At 42.0% G+C, this 22,843-nt stretch overlaps 1 protein-coding gene across 5 annotated transcripts in view; it reads left to right on the plus strand.

Annotated features, from left to right (window-relative positions):
* Positions 1-22,843, plus strand: part of WRN (WRN RecQ like helicase) — a 138,221-nt gene that overhangs the window by 25,642 nt on the left and 89,736 nt on the right. For all 5 annotated transcript variants that reach the window (XM_082680305.1, XM_082680307.1, XM_082680306.1 and 2 more), the window contains exons 2-7: positions 14,513-14,614; positions 15,271-15,383; positions 18,964-19,109; positions 19,571-19,719; positions 20,580-20,729; positions 21,948-22,017. In XM_082680305.1, coding sequence (XP_082536431.1) covers positions 14,525-14,614; positions 15,271-15,383; positions 18,964-19,109; positions 19,571-19,719; positions 20,580-20,729; positions 21,948-22,017 — 718 coding nt within the window. In that variant the 5' untranslated portion in view covers positions 14,513-14,524. The remainder of the gene's footprint in view (positions 1-14,512; positions 14,615-15,270; positions 15,384-18,963; positions 19,110-19,570; positions 19,720-20,579; positions 20,730-21,947; positions 22,018-22,843) is intronic.

The raw sequence follows: 22,843 nt of genomic DNA on the forward strand, positions 1-22,843 counted from the left end.
TTTTATTATTATTATTTTTTATTTTATTTATTTTTGGCTGCATTGGGTCTTTGTTGCTGCACGCGGACTTTTCTCTAGTTGCGGCGAGTGGGGGCTACTCTTCATTGCGGTGCGCGGGCCTCCCACTGCAGCAGCTTCTCTTGTTGCGGAGCACGGGCTCCAGGCACGCGTGCTTCAGTAGTTGTGGCGTACAGGCTCAGTAGTTGTGGCTCGCGGGCTCCAGAGCACAGGCTCAGCAGTTGTGGCGCACGGGCCCAGTTCCTCCATGGTACGTGGGATCCTCCCGGACCAGGGCTCGAACCCGTGTCCCCTGCATTGGCAGGTGGATTCCCAACCACTGCGCCACCAGGGAAGTCCTGAAAACTCAAGTTCTTACACTAACTGTGAATGAGATGAATCTCCTTATTGAAAGACAGATGTGTTCAAATTGGGCTGTTCAAAACCAAAACCAGAAAAATAAACCACAACAAAAATCCCAGGTGTATGTTATTTAAAGCCAGCCTTTAAAAAAGTGATAAAAGTTGAAAAGTAGCAGGTAGTGGTGGATAGATACATGAGATTATTCCAGGGAAGTCCAAACCAATACAAATAAAAATATATTATTTATTTCAAAGAGGAGCTTATTATCCTTTAATGACTCAAAGTGAAGCATTATGAAATGATAAGACTTGATTTTAGAAAAAGATGTGTCAACGTTGTTCATACTCAACAACGTAACAACTAAATACATAATTTAAAAATTCTATTATTCAGTGACTTGGATCCCTCCCAAGAATAACCTTTATCTGATCAATGATTAAAATCCTCATGTAGGGACTTCCCTGGTGGTCCAGTGGTTACGACTTCGCCTTCCAATGCAGGGGGTGCAGGTTTGATACCTGGTTGGGGAGCTAAGATCCCACATGCCTTGGGGCCAAAAAAACCAAAACATAAAACAGAAGCAATATTGTAAGAAATTCAATAAGACTTTAAAATGGTCCACATCAAAAAAAAAATCGTAAAAAAAAGAAAAAGCTTAAAAAAAAAATCCTCATGTATGCTGAAGAATTTCCCTACTGCAAATTATTCTACAACTATACTTTTCTGTATGCTTTTTATCTGTCCCAAGATCGAAGTAAATTTGACACAAATGTTAAGTTTGTAAGCAAATTTACTTTCAAATTCTTTGCCTGGAGGCATCTAGACAGAATTTTGTATGCAAAAAGGTATTTACATCTAAAAATTAAGACATTTTAAATTAAAATAATTTTAGCGTTATAGGTGGCTGCAGGGAAGAGTTATTGAAGTTTATTTCTGTTTTGGCAGTATGAATGAATTACTTACAGAATTCCAAGATTTTAGAGTTGTTATTATAGAATTGTTTATTATTTTCAGAAAACTCAATTTTCTGGCAGTTTTGCAAATGATCTACTCTGCATTTAGCAAAAGCTTGTTTTCCAGTTTAATAAAAATGTATTTTAAGGTTAAGAATAGACTCGCCTTTCCTGTGTGTGTGTGTCTGTGTCTGTGTGTGTATATGTATATGTATATACACATACCTTGGGATCAACTTTTGACTGTCCTGTCAAGGGTTTTGGATTTGTGGCAAATATAAGCTTATTAATAACCACTAACATTTGTAAAATGCCTTACAATGAATAAAGCATATATAGTTTATATATTTTATCTTATTACATATAATGCAGGTGGTAGCACTAACATTTGTGTTGTCAGTTCTGGTTCACTGAATCATAGATCTTCCCCAATGCCAAACTTTGCTAATGACGCAAAGAGCACCAAGTGCAGATGGAATATTCTTTCTTTTTTTTTTTGGAGGAACCCAAACTCACACACAGATTCCAAAAATGTCCTTTTCTTCTGCATTAGTACATGTTATGGTTTTGGATTAACAGAATAGTTTTGAGCAATGTGTGCAAAAAAAAACTGCGCAAAGGAAGTTTTCATTTTGAAACTCCTCCGTTTTATGTTTTCTAAATTACACAGCTTACTGATGTTGACTTAAAAAATATGTACAACGTGAGAGTTGTGAGTTAAGTTTTATTTGGGGCAAAATGAGGACTATAGCCTGGGAGACAGCATTTCAGATAACTGAGAAACTACTCCAAAGAGCTAAGGGGGAAGGTCAGTATATATGTGATTTTGGTGAAGGGGAAGTACAGGCAATCAAGCACATATTTTTTGCACAAGGTTTTTGGTAGCCACGAGGAGCAGTTGTCACCATGAAGGATTTTAGTGCTTTTCCAGATATGAGGAGATACAGGAGTTGGGCTCATAAAATTGTCTCCTGAAAATATTGAACTCTCTGAAGACCTGTTCTGCCAGTTTTTCCCAGAGCGCAGAGGGCCTCATTCCTGCTCTCCACGCTGAAGTCCTTTCAGGGGGTGTTGAAAGTCAGCAGTTGCAGCAGCACAGGGTTTAATCCTTGTAGAGGTAGTTGGCAAGTGCCAATGGCAAGGGCCAATTGTAATTGACAGGGCCCCCTCATGGTCATAAATTGGACCATGATTTGGGAGGCATTTCATGACCATTTCGTCCTGTGGTTCTAGGAAGGCTGATTCCTAGTTCTGGCGAAAATTTCGCTGATAGTCCACTCAGTGTGCTATTACTGGACTAGGTCTTATTAACAATAGTCAAAGGACCACCTGTCCTACTAGTCTGTTACGGTCCAGAAAAAAATTCCGCCTTGTTGCATCCATCTTCACATATCTAGAGTTGCACTATTACAATTATTGATTCATATAAAACTATGTATTTTTGTTGGAGGCTCAGTTACACATTTGGTAATGCAAGAAACAACAATCTTGTAAAACAGGCAAAATACAAATAACATAGCTAGCAGTATTATTAAAGTCATAAGTAAGAATTTTTTTTATTAATTAATTAATTAATTTTTGCTGTGTTCGGTCTTCATTTCTGTGCGAGGGCTTTCTCTAGTTGCGGCAAGCGGGGGCCACTCTTCATCGCGGTGCGCGGGCCTCTCACTATTGCGGCCTCTCTTGTCGCGGAGCACAGGCTCCAGATGCGCAGGCTCAGTAGTTGTGGCTCACAGGCCTAGTTGCTCCGCGGCCCGTGGGATCCTCCCAGACCAGGGCTCGAACCCGTGTCCCCTGTATTAGCAGTCAGATTCTCAACCACTGTGCCACCAGGGAAGCCCCGTAAGAATTTTTTTTAAATTAATTAATTAGTTTATTTTTGGTTGCGTTGGGTCTTCATTGCAGCGCGCGGGCTTTCTCTAGTTGCGGTGCGCGGGGGTGGGGGGTGGCTTCTCATTGCGGTGGCTTCTCTCGATGCGGAGCACTAGCTCTAGGCGCACGGGCTTCAGTAGTTGTGCCACACGGGCTCTAGAGCGCAGGCTCAGTAGCTGCGGCTCGCAGGCTCTAGTGCACAGGCTCAGTAGTTGTGGCCCACGGGCTTAGTTGCTCTGCGGCACGTGGGATCTTCCCGGACCGGGGCTTGAACCCGTGTCCCTGCGTTGGCAGGTGGTTTCTTAACCACTGCGCCACCAGGGAAGCCCCTGGATTGATTTTTAAAATTAGGATAGGATCATGCCCATGATAGGAAAACATTTGATTCATATGCAAAGATCCAAGAAGTCAAGAAAATGTTATAAAGGATCATACAAGCCGGGTCCAGGATCTTGGGCTAGCTGTCTACTTCTGATGTCTTCTTCCTCTCATCCTAGTGTGAGTGTAGTTTCTCCTCTGAGCATTGTTTTAAGGTGATTTTGAGTTCAGCCATAATCTCTATAGGCCAGTCCAGTGTAGGGACCCTTTGTAAGTGCAAATTAATCCGAATCAGTTCTCTTCAGTTTCAGTATGCATGAGCTAGTTAAGAGTCCCTGATAAGAGTCCTTCTGTCTAGGTTGGAGATAGTCCTTTACATTATGTCTTTTCCAGTATGCATAATCCCCTGGTTGCAGGTCGTGGGGCATCTGATCTTCATCTAAAAGATTACTGAGATAAGCTTCAAAAACAAACTCAGAGTGTCCTTTTAATAATTTAATTAAACTTTGCATTAATATAACCTAACAGCAAGGAACTATCTAGGAAGTGAGTCTTAGTAAATACAGACCTCCATTAACAAAACTGGGATTTCTGGGATTTAATATTCATTGAAACATAATCTTTTTTCTCTCTAAATTTATCCTCATTTTTTCCAAATATAACCAAATTAAGACCAATTTGTTTGCAAAATAAGTCTGGCCTCAATAAACTTGGCTTGATGATTAATATAACTATAATTGATCATATAGGCTGTTTTGCTTTGATGAAACTTTTATAAGGAGTCTCAAACTGAACTTTTAAAAGACCTCTCAGGGCTAGGGAAGTCATGACAATGGCTTATCACAGATTTCGCTTAATAGATCTAGGTGAATTCCTCCCTTTTCAGGGTCCCCCAAATACCTTGAGATTTCTGTCACATGTTTTGCATTTTTTTAAGTCTATACTGACTACCCCCCATTTTCCAGACATAATTAATAAAGCCAGAATTCCAGGCTTATTTATGATGAGCAGCCTAGATAGGTTAGTTATATCTGGCTAACATTTTCTGGATAGATACTCTGGTATTTTTCTGCTAGTGTATACCACTGATAGATTTACAAGGCTACCATCCAGTTTGAGGTCATTAGCACATTTGGTGGTTGAGGTCTTTCACTCCTTCTTCCCCAGTGGGGCCAGTGAGTTCCCCTTTCCTGCTGTTAATCCTTTCCTTCCCAGTGCATAAGAATGATGGAGTTTGTTCTGTATGGAAAATTTGTTTGCCAAAGTAATCTTTAAAAATTTTCTTTCATACATTATTAGTGTTCTCAGTTTTGGGGGTTTATGCTTGGGAAAATGAGCACTTAAATGGATACTTGCTGGATATTGTTTAATTTTTTCAGAATTTGTATTGCTAAATATCAGTAGGGATAACAGGCTATCCCATAATCATAAATAGTTGCTTTGATTATTTCATATTGACATTGTTTCATCATAAGAATCTTCAGGTGTATACTAAAAACTGCTGTGCCTGAGGGGGCTATGTTCTACTTTGGTGGGAATAGGACTGAGTTGACGCCCTGCATTCAATTTGTGCCTTTCCTGGAGTTTCTTTTCTGTTCCTCCCGGAGGAGAAGGGCCGAAAAAGGGCCATTCCAGGGCGCGGCGCTGGGCTTGCCACATTTGGGAGCGCCGCCTGAAGTTGGGCGCACAGCCTCCCGCCGCCCTGCCGTTGGGCTGGTGGAGGCCGCAGCACTGCTAGGGTTGCATCAGTCTTCCTGTTTGCACTATTTCTTTTTTGTGATCATGGCCCCGTCTTAAGTATTTCCAATTGAGAAACGAAACCTCAGGAAACCGAAACTTAACTAGCCGCTCTCGCTTCTGTAATTACGCTTGCTGACCGCCCCCCCCCCCCCCGCAACCGTCCAACCAATCAGACGGCGACTAGTGTCTTTGTTCAAAAGTCAACCTGCAACCGTCCAAACAATCAGAAGGCGACTAGTGTCTTTGTTCAAAAATCAACCAATCAGTACTCTCCACCCCTGTAAAGCCCCGCAGAACGTCCCGAACTTGTTTGTACCTGTCTCTAAAAGAGCTGTACTAAACTCCGCCAGGACCTCTTAGCGTCACCGGCAATGAGTGCGCGGAGGTCCAGGTTCGAACCTGCAATAAATGACCCTTGCCGTTTGGCTTTGACTCTCGACTCTGGTGGTCTTGTGGAGGGGCCTCGCGACCTTGGGCATTTTATTTGGGGGCTCGTCCGGGATGCCCCCAAGCCCACCAGACATCAGGTCAACGGGTCATCGCTGACAACCGATCGGTAAGTAAGCCGGCTCAGGGTACCTTCTGTTTTGGGGACTAGGACGGTCCTGACGGACGCGCTATAGGACACCTAGTCGGGTGTGGTTGGAGACGTCCACCACGACCCATCTGGGGCTGATAGCCCATCTGAAGCGCGCACGCGATAACCTCCCCTTCCTCCTTTTACAGACTCCGCTATTGGGACTGCTCTTAATCACTTTTGTTTTCAGAGTAACCTTTTCTAACCAATCTCTTCCAGGACCTAGACATGGGCCAAGCACAGAGTACCCCCCTCTCCCTCCTTCTCGCTAATTTCGGGGATGTAAAGTCCCGAGGACACAACTTCAGTCTGGACATCCGGAAAAGAAAACTAATTACCTTCTGCCGCTCTGAATGGCCAACTTTCGGGGTTGGCTGGCCCACCGAGGGTACCTTTTGTCTTCCTATAATCCTAAAAGTTAAATCTAGAGTTTTCTTGCCAGGAAAAGAAGGCCATCCGGACCAGATCCCCTACATCCTGGTATGGCAGGACCTGGTAGAAAACCCTCCTCCCTGGATGACCCCCTTTTTGTCATCAGGGTCATGTAAGATCCTTGCGGCCCGACCAACTAAACCCCCCAAGCCTCAGACCCCAACTGCACCCATACTCTCTGATAGCCAAGACCTCCTTCTCCTAGACCCCCCCCCCCCATATCAACCTCCTCCTTTGGCCCCACAACCGGTCCCCCTTCCTGCTCCTGGCCCTGCTCCTCTCCCCTTGGTAGAACCTCCTGCGGCCCTTCCCGAAGGGCCACCCAGGCTAGAACCGGAGGACTGAGAGGCAGAGGCACTACCGGTCCTCCTGCCCAATGAAAATAATTCCCATGGGCCGGATGGGCGCACTCGTGGACGCACTCAGCGCGACCCAGGGCTCCGCCATCCTGATTCCACCATAGCCCTACCCCTGCGAGAAATAGGCCCTCCCGATGAGACAGGGAACCCCCGACTCCAGTATTGGCCATTCTCTACCAGTGACTTATATAATTGGAAAACCCAGAATGCCCGCTTTTCTGATAATCCTAAAGACTTGATAGCTCTTCTAGATAGCGTATGTTCACTCATCAGCCCACCTGGGATGATTGCCAACAGCTCCTCCGGATCCTATTCACTACCGAAGAACGAGAGCGAATCCAGCTGGAGGCGAGAAAACTAGTTCCTGGAGATGATGGTCAACCCACCGCTAACCGTGACCTCATCAATGCAGCCTTTCCCTTAACTCGCCCCCCGCAGGATGAATGGGACTATAACACCGGAGAAGGTAGGGGACGACTGCTCATTTATCGCCAGACTCTAATGGCGGGTCTCCGGGCGGCCGCGCGCAAGCCCACTAATTTGGCCAAGGTATATTCAATTATACAAGGTAAAACAGAAAGCCCCTCCTCTTACTTAGAAAGATTAATGGAAGCCTTTAGGCAGTATACCCCTATGGATCCAGAGGCCCCCGAAAATCAGGCTGCCGTTGTAATGTCCTTCGTTAACCAGGCAGCCCCTGATATTAAAAAGAAACTCCAGAAGTTAGAAGATCTGGAGGGCAAACAGATACAGGACCTACTCCGTATCGCCCAGCATGTCTTTAATAACCGAGACGCCCCAGAGGATAAACAACTTAAAGCCACTGAGAAAATGACTAAGGTCCTGGCCGCCATTGTTCAGAAAGACCAAGAGGGCCCCCCAGCCACTCGACCTCCCAGGCGACCATTGGACAGAGATCAATGTGCCTATTGCAAGGAAAAGGGCCACTGGGCTCGGGAATGCCCCAAGAAAAGGCAGCCGCGCCCCAACCAGAGGCAATGGCAACCGAAGGCCACCCCAGTCCTATTTACACATGATGCAGAGTAGGGGGGACGGGGTTCGGACCCCCTCCCCGAACCCAGGGTTACCCTACAAGTGGAGGGGAAACCAGTCCAATTCCTGGTGGATACAGGGGCACAGCATTCGGTCTTGGTTAAGCCCCACGGGAAAGTTTCTAACAAATCCTCCTGGGTCCAGGGAGCTACGGGAGTCAAACGTTACCTTTGGACCACTCAGAGAACTGTGGACTTGGGCACGGGAAGGGTAACCCATACCTTTCTGGTCATTCCCGATAGCCCTTGCCCCTTACTGGGGAGAGACTTACTCACTAAAATGGGAGCACAAATTCATTTTCGGCCAGAGGGGCCAATCGTAACAGACCCTCACGACCAACCCATATCTGTGCTTACCCTGAACTTGGAAGATGAGTACCGACTTCACCAGGAACCACCCTCCCAAAATCAAGATATAGAGTCATAGCTTCAGCAGTTCTCCGAAGCATGGGCAGAAACAGGGGGGATGGGACTAGCCAAACATCGCCCAGCCCTATTCATAGAGATCAAACCAGGGGCAGATCCTGCACGTGTCCGACAGTATCCCATGCCCATAGAGGCCAAGACTGGTATCACTCCTCATATTCGCCGGCTTCTTGACCTGGGGATACTGCGTCCCTGCCAGTCGGCCTGGAATACACCCCTGCTGCCAGTCCGCAAACCTAACAGTAAAGACTACCGACCAGTGCAGGACCTGAGGGAAGTTAACAGACGGGTCATAGACATCCATCCTACTGTGCCCAATCCATACACTCTTTTGAGCGCCCTTTGTCCAGAAAAACAATGGTATACTGTGCTGGACCTCAAAGATGCCTTTTTTAGTTTACTCTTGGCGCCCAAAAGTCAAGAACTCTTTGCCTTCAAATGGTCAGATCCCGAGAGAGGTATAAACGGACAACTCACCTGGACCAGACTTCCCCAAGGATTCAAAAACTCGCCTACCTTGTTTGATGAGGCCCTACACGAGGATCTCAGTGAGTACCGGAGACAAAACCCCGATGTAACCCTCCTGCAGTATGTTGATGATCTCTTAATAGCTGCTGAGACCACTGAAGCCTGCCTGCAGGGAACCAGAAACCTCCTATGGACTCTCGGCACCCTGGGATACCAGGCCTCTGCCAAGAAAGCACAGATCTGCAGGCCTGAGGTAACTTACCTGGGGTACCTATTGAAAGGGGGGCAACGATGGCTCACAGATGCACGGAAGGAAACCGTCCTCCGCATCCCCAGACCCACCACGCCTCAACAGGTGACGGAATTTTTGGGGTCAGCGGGGTTCTGCCGTTAATGGATACCCAAATTTGCTGAAATGGCCAAACCGCTATACTTAGCCACCAAAGAGCAGACGCCCTTTAAATGGACAGAGGAGGCTGAGCAATCATTTCAGCAGATCAAAACTGCCTTGCTATCCGCACCCGCCCTGGGTCTCCCTGATGTCTCCAAACCCTTCCACCTCTTTGTGGATGAAAGCAAAGGCATAGCTAAGGCCGTGTTGACCCAGCCCCTCGGTCCTTGGCCCAGGCCTGTTGCTTACCTATCAAAAAAATTGGACCCAGTGGCTGCCGGCTGGCCTCCTTGCCTCCGGATGATCGCCGCCACGGCCCTAATGGTAAAGGATGCTGACAAACTAACTATGGGACAGGAGTTGCATGTCACCACCCCCCACGCCATCGATGGGGTTCTCAAACAACCTCCCGACCGATGGATGAGCAATGCTCGACTGGTCCACTACCAGGGTCTACTGTTAAATCCCCTCAGAATCAGCTACACTCCGCCGCGGGCATTAAACCCTGCCTCCCTATTACCTGACCCAGATTTGGACTCCCCACTCCATGACTGTGCAGAGGTACTGGCCCAGATCCATGGGGTACGGGAAGACCTAACGTGACCAACCCCTACCGGATGCACAAGTCACATGGTTCACTGACGGCAGCAGCTTTGTCCAGCAAGGTCAGAGGTATGTGGGGGCAGCGGTAACATCAGAAACTGAAGTGATATGGGCAGAGACTCTCTCCCCAGGGACCTCAGCCCAAAAAGCTGAATTAATTGCCCTGACCCAAGCTCTCAAGATGAGCAAAGGCCAAAAAGCCACCATATACACAGACAGCCGGTATGCTTTCGCTACCGCACATATACATGGGGCAATATACCGAGAGCGGGGACTACTCACAGCAGAGGGCAAAGACATCAAGAACAAAGAGGAAATCCTGGCCTTGCTAGCGGCCATATGGGAACCCAAAAAGCTAGCCATTGTACACTGCCCGGGGCATCAAAAACCCACGAATCCAGTCGCCCGAGGCAACAATTTGGCAGACCAGACGGCTCGAAAGGCGGCACACACTCCAATACCATTACTTCCCCTGCAACTGCCGGATCCAGGGCCCCGGGAACTACCGCCCCAACCCGACTACTCGGAGGATGACATCAGATGGATGAGCAAGCTCCCTCTAACCCAGGTTAGAGACGGATGGTGGCGGGACGCTAAGAACAATATCCTCCTTCCTGAGAAACTAGGAACCCTGGTCCTTGAACGGATCCACCGTAGCACCCACTTGGGCGCCCGACGGCTACAGGATCTCATCAGGCAGACTGGACTTAAAATTAAAAATGTCTCCGAGAAGACTGAACGACTGGTTGCTGACTGTGCAGTCTGCCAACTCCATAATGCCAGCACCCACCCGTCAACCACTGGCATCCGGGAGAGAGGAAACCAGCCTGGAGCCTACTGGGAAGTGGACTTCACGGAGGTAAAGCCTGGCAAATATGGGTATAAATATTTACTGGTGTTTATAGATACCTTTTCAGGTTGGACTGAGGCATTCCCAACCAAGAATGAGACTGCACAAATAGTAGCTAAGAAGCTACTAGAAGAGATCCTGCCCAGGTATGGCTTTCCAGTTATGATAGGGTCCGACAACGGGCCAGCCTTCGTTTCTAAGGTAAGTCAGGATCTGGCTTCCATACTTGGGGCTAATTGGAAATTACATTGTGCATACCGCCCCCAGAGTTCAGGACAGGTAGAAAGGATGAATAGAACTCTAAAAGAGACCTTGACTAAATTGACCATGGAGACTGGCGCTAACTGGGTAGTCCTACTCCCCTACGCTCTGTTTAGGGTGCGAAATTCCCCCTATAAGCTAGGATTTACTCCCTACGAAATAATGCATGGTAGGCCTCCTCCTATCATCCCTAACCTAAAGACTAACCTTATCCAGTTGGACCCAGAAAATAATCTCCTGTCTTCCCTCCAAGCCTTACAGCGGACACACGAGACAATCTGGCCCAAACTAAAAGAGCTATATGCAACAGGACCCCCGCCTACTCCACACCAGCTCCGGCCGGGTGACTGGGTCCTTGTCAAACGCCATCGACAAGAGACCCTAGAACCCAGGTGGAAAGGACCTTACCAGATCATCCTGACAACGCTGACGGCCATCAAGGTGGACAGCATAGCTGCCTGGATCCATTACACCCACGTCAAGCCGGTGGACCCATTTTCTGACCTCATCAAGTCCACTAAAGCTGACGTCACCTGGACGGTTGACCGGAGTAAGGACAATCCCCTCAAACTGACCTTGCGCCGTACCCTCCCCCATGATGACCAAGGTACTGCTGATAGCCCTAACGATAGTCCTAACCCTCAATCCTCGGGCCACGAGGGGAGGACTCGGCCCTCCCCCCGATAAGAATACTTTAATACAACAACTATATGGTGCACCATGCGAGTGCAGGGGAGGTACTATGGAGGCTCCTGTTGTTCCCCTAGGGTATACTCATATGCAGGACTGCGGGGGCATAACTGCATACCTTGTTCAGGCATATAGGGCACCGGGGCCTCTCAAAGCTGGCAATGCTACCATAAGCCTAAGCCACTCCCCCCTCGAGCCACTTGCCCCTGTTCTGCCTTCCAGGAATCAATGCATAGCATGTGCTATTCCTCTTACCAGCAATGTATAGGGGCCAATAACAAGACTTATTTCACAGCCATACTACAGAATAATAAAAGCCCCACCATTAGTGAGAGTAATAAATACCTTCAGGCTGGATGCACTGGCACCCCCGGGACCCCGGTATGCTGGAATACCAGGGCCCCCACACATACCTCAGACGGTGGGGGCCCCCAGGACGCAGTGCGCCAGATAGAAACCTGAAGACAAATAGAAGAGGTCTATCGGCATCTATACCCACAGCTCAGCTACCACCCCCTAATTCTCCCTAAGGTCAATCCCTCTGAACTGGACCCCCAGACCATGTCCATACTAGAAGCTACTTTTGCGCTTTTGAATACCACCAACCCCAACTTAGCACAGGATTGCTGGCTCTGCCTTCCTCAAGGACCGCCCCGCCCTATAGCCATCCCCACCTTCGCCAATTTAGACATCAACGAACGATGTAACCCTACTTCACTCCCCGAGCCGTTCCCCATACAATTTTCAAAATTTTCAACCACCTTTAATACCTCATGCTTTGTCAAGAACGATTCCCTTTCTAACGCCAGTATTGACTTGGGAATCCTTTCATCCACTGGATGTAGTCAATATATCCCCGTGAACTCCTCCCTCTGTAGTCCTAATACCACTGTCTTTGTCTGTGGAAATAACCTAGCATACACCTATTTACCCCCGAACTGGACAGGGGTCTGCACCCTAGCCACCCTCCTCCCCAATGTAGACCTGATCTCGGGAGACACCCCATTGCCCATTCCCAGCTTTGATCTCTGGGCAGGGAGAACCAAACGAGCCATTACAGTCATACCCCTCCTGGTAGGATTAGGAATTACAGGAGCTGTGGCCACAGGGAGTACAGGTCTTGGGGTCTCCCTTCACTCCTATAATCAGCTGTCTAGGCAATTAATAGAAGATGTAGAAACTCTCTCTGGGACCATTCAAGACTTACAGGACCAATTAGATTCGCTGGCCGAGGTGGTCCTACAGAATAGGAGGGGCTTAGACTTGCTGACAGCTGAACTGGGTGGGATATGCCTCGCCCTAAAAGAAAAATGTTGTTTCTATGCAAATAAATCAGGCATTGTAAGAACCAAGATCCACCAGCTCCAGGAAGACCTAGCTCGCCGCTGGCAAGAATTAGCGGATAATCCCCTTTGGTCAGGATTTCATGGGATGCTCCCCTTCCTCCTCCCCATCCTGGGCCCTCTACTATGCCTCCTTCTCCTCCTCACTATAGGCCCCTGTATACTCAGTAAAGTCATGGATTTTGTTCGCGAAAGAATAAATACAGTCCAGCTAATGATATTAAGAACACAATATCAGCCCTGCGAGGCCTCAGAAATTGAAGAAACTGAGCCTTGAGGACCCAAGATTGGCTCCTCTGGTTCATGAGAAAGGGGGGAATGAGGGGGCTATGTTCTACTTGGTGGGAATAGGACTGAGTTGACGCCCTGCATTCAATTTGTGCCTTTCCTGGAGTTTCTTTTCTGTTCCTCCCGGAGGAGAAGGGCCGAAAAAGGGCCATTCCAGGGCGCGGCGCTGGGCTTGCCACATTTGGGAGCGCCGCCTGAAGTTGGGCGCACAGCCTCCCGCCGCCCTGCCGTTGGGCTGGTGGAGGCCGCAGCACTGCTAGGGTTGCATCAGTCTTCCTGTTTGCACTATTTCTTTTTGTGACCATGGCCCCGTCTTAAGTATTTCCAATTGAGAAACGAAACCTCAGGAAACCGAAACTTAACTAGCCGCTCTCGCTTCTGTAATTACGCTTGCTGACTGCCCCCCCGCAACCGTCCAACCAATCAGACGGCGACTAGTGTCTTTGTTCAAAAGTCAACCTGCAACCGTCCAACCAATCAGACGGCGACTAGTGTCATTGTTCAAAAATCAACCAATCAGTACTCTCCACCCCTGTAAAGCCCCGCAGAACGTCCCGAACTTGTTTGTACCTGTCTATAAAAGAGCTGTACTAAACTCCGCCAGGACCTCTTAGCGTCACCGGCAATGAGTGCGCGGAGGTCCAGGTTCGAACCTGCAATAAATGACCCTTGCCGTTTGGCTTTAACTCTCGACTCTGGTGGTCTTGTGGAGGGGCCTCGCGACCTTGGGCATTTCATGCCTTTACTAGAAATTTGAGATAACAGGAACTAAGGTTGGGGTTTGAAGAATTTTATTAAGAACCTAAGGCCACTTCAGTTTAGTGTATTAAGTCACATGAGGATATGGATCTGTTTTATCTTTAAAAGAAAGAGTATGTCATGGTTTTCCTATTAATTGTATTTTCTACAACCATTCTTGAAGTGTGGTTTATATTGAGTAGAGCCCTCAAAGCTTGTAACAGATTTTTAAAAAATACTCTCAACGAAACTTATTCTTAGGGAGACTGGTTCACTTGTTAGGCCAAGAGTATAATTAAAAACCTTTAATATAGAAAAGCTTATCTGTCTCAAAATTCTCTTCAGGTAGACTTGTGAACAGTTTAACAGTTTGATGAGTTTACTTAAATCTTAGGAAAGATGATAAGAAAATTAAAGTTGTCAAAAATTTATAGCAGTTTATACACCCAGATATTCTCATTGTAAATAAGATAAAGATTATTTTTTAAAAGGATCAAAGTCAGAGAATAATAAAATTTTGAAACTGCTAGAACCTTAGAACTCAATTAAACTGGCTCACTTATTTTGAAAAGAGGAAATACTAAATGTATGGTCATTAGAGCTAGCATGTTGTATGTTTCTTTTTCTTTTGCGATTCCAGCTCTTATAACCTATATTTGGGCCTAGATGCCGTAACTTAATTTAAACATGTATATTTGGATCTTCAATCATATTGGTAGGTCTGTCTCTGAGTTTTCTTACGAAGACTGTATTTATTCACAAAGTACTTGTTTTTTGGATTTTGCAACTAGAACCTTTTAAAGATGAATGAACAAACATTGGAAACAACACAGCAGCGGAAACTTCCTGAATGGATGTCTACGCAGAAGACATATTCTGTAGAAGAAAGAAAGGTATGCCGTTCATTGATTATTCTTTCAGATGGAAAATTTAATGTGCATTTGACTGTAAAATGAGTCAATCCTAACTTGTAAACTTCAAGCCATTGTTTACATTTAGAGTTGCTGTTGTGTGAATGAACCAGAATCTAGTCATTGAATGGATGAATGGGATTAAATTTTAACTGGGTTTACAAAAATGAGAATTCTTACTCTATACTTTCCCTTTTTATCTAGTTTACATTGTTGACCTTGCCAGTTTGTTCCAATTCATATAATAATTTAGACAGCATTTATTTTGGTGAATTTTTATGGTTAAGTGAGTTTTAAGTCTTCATAGATTTAAGCTCCATCAACCAGTCTTCAGCATTTTATGGCAACATTATTGCATGTAGAATACTAATATAATTGAAGAAAAAATGTAATAAAATAAATGCTTTTATGAAAATAGGATTAGAAGTTTGCAAATAAATTTGTTAGAAAAATAATTTTACAGTGGGTAGCTTTATCTTTGTTAAATTGTCCGTATGACTTCATTAATCTATAAAGCATTAGTTGATAAAACTTAGGACTATAATTTGAATGCTTCAGTGAACTTTATTATTTCAGTGAACATTTATTATTTAATGTGAATTTTATTTGTGCCTTTTCGGAATTTTGTTTAACTCAAGGCATCTATTCAGAAGAGTGTTTTGGAAGATGATCTCCCCTTCTTAGAATTCAGTGGATCCATTGTGTACAGTTATGAAGCTAATGATTGTTCTTTCCTATCAGAAGATATTAGGTAAAGATTTAAATTTCCTACTTTCAGTTTAATTTGGACCCTTAGAATATAACTATTATGGTAATATTTGTATGTGTATTGAGTTTTATAGTTGAGGTGTGTTCAGTACATAATTACTTACACATGTAAAATATCACTGATAAGTTCTAATTCTGCTTTTTAAATAAAAACTTAAAATCACTGAATTAAATTTGTAATGTACCTGTTTGTTCATTCATAAGCCTTTCTATTAGTCTAGCTAATTTTTTAACTTTTCAGTACTTAAGATGTTATATATAGAACACACCAGTTTAGGAAAAACATGCAAAAATTATTCAACCTCTAAAACGCCCCTTTCTATTTCATTGAAAATACCAACATAGTAATACTGAATAGTGATTGTGATTGTCTCTGTTGCATTTAGTTAGCAACAATTATAGCAAATGATCCTTAAAAAGAACATTAAAAATGACTTAGTATTTTTTAAATTGTCTAATTAAATTAGTACTCTGCAATAATGCAGTCTAAGGCTCTTGAAGCATTTTACAAGGAGAAATAGGGAATTCATTCAGATCTTTGAAGTTATTATACCTGTCCTTTTTTTTTTTTTTTTAAACTGTTATACATTGCCATAGAAGAAGCAGAGGTAAATTAAGCTATTTATTAATGGTCTCCTGGTAAATGTATTCTAGAAATAGCATTCAGGTGTCCTCACTCCCACTATAGTTATCTGGCTACATTTGGGACTCATTAAATAGAACTAAATTGTCTCACAGAGAAGGTAAAATCTGTTATTTATGATTATGTATTAACTCTATCATCTTACCTTTGACAATGCTATAGTATGTCCTGTCTGAAGGCAATAAGCGTGTTTTGAAGAGTGTAGTTCTGATGAATTGTATGTTTTATGGAAGGCAGGCAAGTTTTTTTATTTTCACCTCCTTTGGTTACTTTAAAGATTTTTGCTATTCCAGGTTTTCAGCAATTAGATTATGATGTGCCTTTGTGTAGTGTGGTTTGTGTTTATCTTGCTTGGGGGTTCAGTGAGCTTTTTGGATCTGTGGGTTTATAGTTTCATCATATTTGAATAATTTCTTCAAATGTGTTTTTTCTCACATCCTATTTTATTCTCCTCTTTTCCACTCTCAATGCAGATAGGTTAGATTGCTTGATACTGTGTTGTTGGTCACGAGGCTCTTTCAGTGTTTAAACTTTCTTCTTTCATTCTTTTTTCTCTCTGTGCTTCAGTTTGAATAGTTTCTTTGGCTCTGTATGCAAGTTCACTTATTTATTTTTTTATTCTGTAGTGTCTGTTCTGCTGTTATCCCATCCTGTGAATTTTAAATTTTGTTGTATTTTTCATCTCTAGAAGTTCCATTTGTTTCTTTTAAAAAATATCTTCTATTTTGGCACTTATCATATTCATGTTTTCTTTTAAATCTTTGAACATGTTCAGCATGTTTATAATAGCTGTTTTAATATCCTCTTCTGTTAATTCCACTATACTAGTTATTTTTTCTGTTAAATGATTTTTATCCTGCTTATGAGTCATGTTTTCCAGTTTTTTTTTCATAGCTGACAGTTTTTGATTGGATGCTGTGATTTTACCTTGTTGAATGTTAGATTTTATTGTCTTCCTTGAAGGAAAGGAGCTTTGCTCTGTCAGGCAGTTAAGTTACCTGAAGATCAGACTTAACATTTTGAGGTTTATTTTTAAGCTTTTTTAGGGCATATCTACGGTAGCCTTTATTCTGGACATGATTTAGCCCTGTAATGGGTGTGACCTTTCTGGCTGGAGTCTTTGTTGACTGCCCCAGGTGATCAAAAAGAATCTACTCCAACTTTTCAGAACTTTAATGCCTTTTACCTCTATGTAAGCCCTAGGAGCTGTCCAGCTTACAGTTCCCTGGTTTTTCTTTGTCTAGCCTCGCAGTGTCACTGCATGCTTGCACGTCTTTTCCTGCCTAGCTCCCTCCTCCCCAGGACTCTACCCACAACCTCTAGCTGCCTCCTCTTCTCTGGCTCTGAGCTCTGTCTCCCAATTCAGTGCTCTGCTTTGGACTCTCCTCCCTGTTCTGTTATCTGGAATGTTCCAGGCAGAAAGCTGGGGCAGCAGTAGGCCTTACCATTTATTTCTTTCCCTCAGAGAGCATAGTCCTGTACTGCCCATTGTCTAGTGTCTGAAAACTGTTGTTTATATATTTTGTCCAGTTTTCTATTTGTTCATGAAGGAAAGTTATGACTGATCAGTGTTATTTCATCTTAGCCCAAAGCAGAGGTTGAGTTTAAAAAAATTTTTAAAGTACATTTTTCACTTTTAAAAATTGTGAAATAGGCATATATAAACAATAATATAACAAGCACCCATATTCCTTCCACTAGGTTTATCAAATCTTAATTTTCTTCACATCTTTATTAAGACATGAAACAATAAAATACAACTGAAGCCCGTGTATGCCCTTTCTGATTCTCTCCTCTGCAGTCCTCTGAGAGAACTCTGTCACGAGTTCAGTGTTTAGCATTCCCTCATATTTTCTATAATTTTCATAATTTTATATCCCCAAATATCATATACTGTTACTTTGCCCATTTAGAATCTTTAAAATTAATGCTATCAAACACTGTTTATATTCTGCCACTTGTCTTTTTCACTCAACATTTTACATTCTTTTTTTTTTTTTTTTGGCGGTATGCGGGCCTCTCACTGTTGTGGCCTCTCCCGTTGCGGAGCACAGGCTCTGGACGCGCAGGCTCAGCGGCCATGGCTCACGGGCCCAGCCGCTCCGCGGCATGTGGGATCCTCCCGGACCAGGGCACGAACCTGTGTCGCCTGCATCGGCAGGCAGACTCTCAACCACTGTGCCACCAGGGAAGCCCCAACGTTTTATATTCTTGAGAATTTTTCTTTTTGGTTTGGTATATGAAGTTCTATTTAAACTTTTATATAGTGTTACATTGTTTCAGTATGTTACAATTTGTTCATTCTTTTGTTGATGGAAATGTAGTGTGTCCGTTTTTGCCAGATGGAACAGTATTGCAATGAACATTCTTAAACATTTCTATCTGGGCACATACGAGAGTTTCATATATTTATGAGAAAGACTTGTCAATTCATGCTGTTTACACATCTTTAGCTAGATGTTGTAAGTTTTTTCCAAGAGGATTTTATCAGTTTAAACATTCACCAGTATGTGAGTGGTCCCACTGGTAGATACCCTTCTCAGCATTTAATATTGTGAAGCTTTGTCAGTCAGGTAGATGTGAAATTGTATAGGTTCAATTTACATTCCTCTGAGTTCTATTGAGATTTTGTATCTTCATATATGCATTTGAATTTATTGGCCGTTTGGGTATCCTTTGGGGAATTCCCTGTTCCTATTTCCCTCCCTTTTTTTTTTTTGCCCCCACTGGATTATTTCTCTTTTTCATACTGACTTTTCAAGGAATTTTTAATATTTTCTGACTATTCATTATCAGTTATATGTATTACAGATATCGTCTACTGTCTGTGGCTTGTCTTTTAACATTTTGAATGATGTCTTTAGTTATGTAGAAATTAAAATTTTAATGTAATTAATTTACACTGTTTTTCCCCATTTAGCATGAGTGTGTCTGATGGAGATGTGGTAGGATTTGACATGGAATGGCCACCAATATACAGTAAAGGGAAACTGAGCAGAGTTGCACTAATTCAGCTGTGTGTGTCAGAGAGCAAATGTTACTTGTTTCATATTTCTTCTATGTCAGGTTGGTATCTCTTTTATTTGTTTCATTTTTATATGGTTGATAATTGTATTATGTCAACTTTATCCATATAAAATTAAACTCTTGAATTAACTGGTGCTTCTCTCATCACCTTATGTTTATTTAAGTATTTATGTTCTACCTGATTCACTCATATCCCTGTTTTATTTAATTTTTTACATCGTCTCTGTCAAACGTTGATATTATTCCTGTTTTAGAGAGTACTGAAGTATAGAGGGGCTAAATTTTAGTGATAACAGAGGTAGCGTTTATGTTAGTTGTTTTTCTGTCATTTATCAATCAGGACTTTTTGCTTTAGGCAAGAAAAGCAACACTCAAGTTAAGTGTGTTTCTGAATTTAAACTTAAACAGAAGTTTAAGTATAAACATAGAATGTGTAAGAAGTAGAAAATAAATCTATCAAATTTGATAGAACCTATGGAAATAATAAAAAAATGTTACAGTTTTCCCTCAGGGATTAAAAATGTTGCTTGAAAATGAAGCAATTAAAAAGGCAGGTGTAGGAATTGAAGGAGATCAGTGGAAACTTCTACGTGACTTTGACATCAAATTGAAGAGTTTTGTGGAGCTGACAGATGTTGCCAATGAAAAGGTAGATATAATATGTATATTATTGTCACAAACAAGAAATTTGTGTTTCACAGAATGTCCCTTCTATCTGTTTTAGATTTTTTTGACGAAATAATGTAGGCTATATAATGTTTTTGTAAAAAAGAAGTCGCCAGTGAGTGTTCCATAATGAAAACCTTCAGTTCTAATCCATTGCCTTAGCAAACAGTTTCTTTAAGCAAGAACCCTCTCCCATATTTAGTATTATTTCACTTTGTTTCATATATATGTAAATTTAAATATTGTATTTTAAGTTTATCTCTTTAATCCATCTATATCAATATCTTTTTTTTAACATCTTTATGGTATAATTGCTTTACAATGGTGTGTTAGTTTCTGCTTTATAACAAAGTGGATCAGTTATACATATACATATGTTCCCATATCTCTTCCCTCTTGAATATCTTTTTTTTTTTAAAGAGCATAATGCAGCTCTTGTGGTATGATGCTCTTAGTGGAAGTTTGACCATCCCTTCCATCACCCATATTTCCCCTATTTTATTCATGTAGTCATTAAGTTAAATTCTCATATTAGCCAACTATTCATTTGGCTGAGAAGTAGAAAACCTACCAACCTATTCAACTTTTGTCTATGAATGATGCTTCGACAGTCCAAGAATTTTAATACCTACATTGGGGAAATTCCAGAATTAAATTCTTACAATGTAAACTGCAAATGAGGTTTTGAGTGACAGGAAATCTATTAAGGACTATCTCTGCCTTATATTTTGGTGTAACATTTCCAGCTTTATGTGTGACACGTTCATTTGGTATCAGATAATTAGGAATATCTGAAAATAGAAGGAAATAATTTTTGCTGAGTTGATTTTTCATTGCTTTTAGTTGAAATGTACAGAGACCTGGAGCCTCGGTGGTTTGGTTAAACACCTCTTTGGTAAACAGCTTCTGAAAGACAGGTCTATCCGCTGCAGCAACTGGAGTAAGTTTCCCCTCACTGAGGACCAGAAACTATATGCAGCCACTGATGCTTATGTATGTACCAGACATCTTTAGACTATGATCTGTTTGTTAAACTTTATAATAAATTACTTTATAAAAGTTTTATTGTGGTAGTGGCACAAACTTAACTAAAATCTTTTAAATCAGTTTGGCATTAAAAATGCTTAGGAAGAAATTTAGTGAAACTTGTAATTCTGAGTATTAATTAGCAAGTACCAATCAATAGATTGTTTAATACTAGTTATTTTTATTGTCATGAAGCCAAAATAATGTCCAATTTATATGTAAAAAATGTGAGTTCTCTGAAAACATGCAAGGCGAATAAGCTTAGACTGAGCAAGAACAAATGGTATTGATGATGTATTTTATTATAGGCCAGTACAGAATAAAAAGAACTACAATACAGTTTCTATATTGAAACTGGCCTTATTTCTTATGTTTATATTTAAAATGTGGTAAAAATTTAGAAAAATTGCCTCCACAATTAGCTTTCTACTGCTGTTAGTCAGATGTATTTTCATATTTACATATTCGTACATAATGAAATCTGGCCTTATCTATATATATAGCACTATTGTTTGTTTGTTTCCAAGAAATGTATATTATGTTCCAATGGACTTTTTTTCCCCTTATACTTTTATTTGTAGACGAGTATCTTATTGTTTACTTTTTTGCATCTGTTTTTATGAATGGAAGCTCCTTTTATTTATAAACAGAAAAAATTCAATTTTGTGGGGAAATAGAAAGATAATTTTCCTTTATGTTCTGTTTAAAAAAATCAGAAAACTTGTTGAGAACTAGTACAAGTTCTGTAGCATTTTTATTCATGAGAAATTCGTGTGACTTGATTGTTCCTATTAACAGTAGCTAGAAGGAGGACTGTATATACACTGACTAACAGCTAATAATGAGATAATGGGGAATGGATATCTGTAGTCAAACAGTTTTCTTTTACTTGATTGTATTTTGTTAGATTCCATTTATAAGTTATTTGATTTCGTTACCTGCTCATAATATTGGACGTTAAAATGTTAAAATTTTTATTTTAAGGTGTAGACAGCTACTTTCTGCATTCTCACAATTGGTGTGGTGAATAAATAAAGACATTTAGACCTTTGCATAACTTAATAGGTTGAATTCAGCTTTTTGGGTGCCTTGGGAATCATTGTTTTAGATTTTTGTAAAGATGGGACATGAAATTTTATTTGGTGATCTTTAGTATACTGTTTTCATTTTTTGGTTTTCCTGTAGGCTGGTTTCATCATTTATCAAAAATTAGAAAATTCGGGAGATGCTGTACAGATATTTGCTATACATGAAGGTATGTTATGGTCTGAAAATAAAAGGTAAGATTTGAATTTGCTCATTTGTGAGGTTTATCTCCAAAAAGTATTCACACATGTGCAAAATGTTTAGTATTATTACAACTCCTTGATTGTCTGAGCAGTGTTGACATTAGGATGAGGTCTATTTGGCCAAAGCTTAGGGCTTCAGGCATGTTGGTTGTAGCAAAGCAGGACTTAACTAGTTTTCCTTTGTAGCATTGCTGTTCACTAGGCTTCTAGAGTTGGGTCTTAATAACATCAGTGATACAACCACCCACCTCTCAGTCTGGAGATTATACATCTTTGCTATAAATATTTAAAGTATATAAGATGCTTTATAGTGCCCTGGTTTAAATTTCTAAATTTTCTCCAGGATACGATAACTCTGCTGTTTTTCTCCAAACAGAATGGCCACTTCCTCCCTCCCTCCCTCCCTCCCTCCTTTCCTTCCAGCAGTGTCAACCTCACCTTTCTCAAATTTTCCCCGTGTACATACAGACGATATTTTCAAATGACCACTTTTGGTTTGTATTATAAGTTTGTGTTTTTTCTTTTATTAAAGGATACAGGAAGATTAGAACATCAGAAAATAAAAAGATATTTGCACATTGTTTCTCACTTAAAATACTAGCTTATTCCCAAGATGGTAGCTAATAAACACTAAATGATACAGTAGTTAAATATATTTTTATTCATTTATTAAATATTATTCAGCCCTTTATGAATGGAGATCCAGCAGTGAACAAGACAGGCACGATCTGTTTCCTGAGAGGGAAACCTACAACTTTATGGGGGATATAGATGAACCAAAAAAAGGCAGTG

The sequence above is a fragment of the Grampus griseus genome (genome assembly GCF_964374135.1).
Source record: "Grampus griseus genome assembly, chromosome: 21".
NCBI lineage: Eukaryota > Metazoa > Chordata > Mammalia > Artiodactyla > Delphinidae > Grampus > Grampus griseus.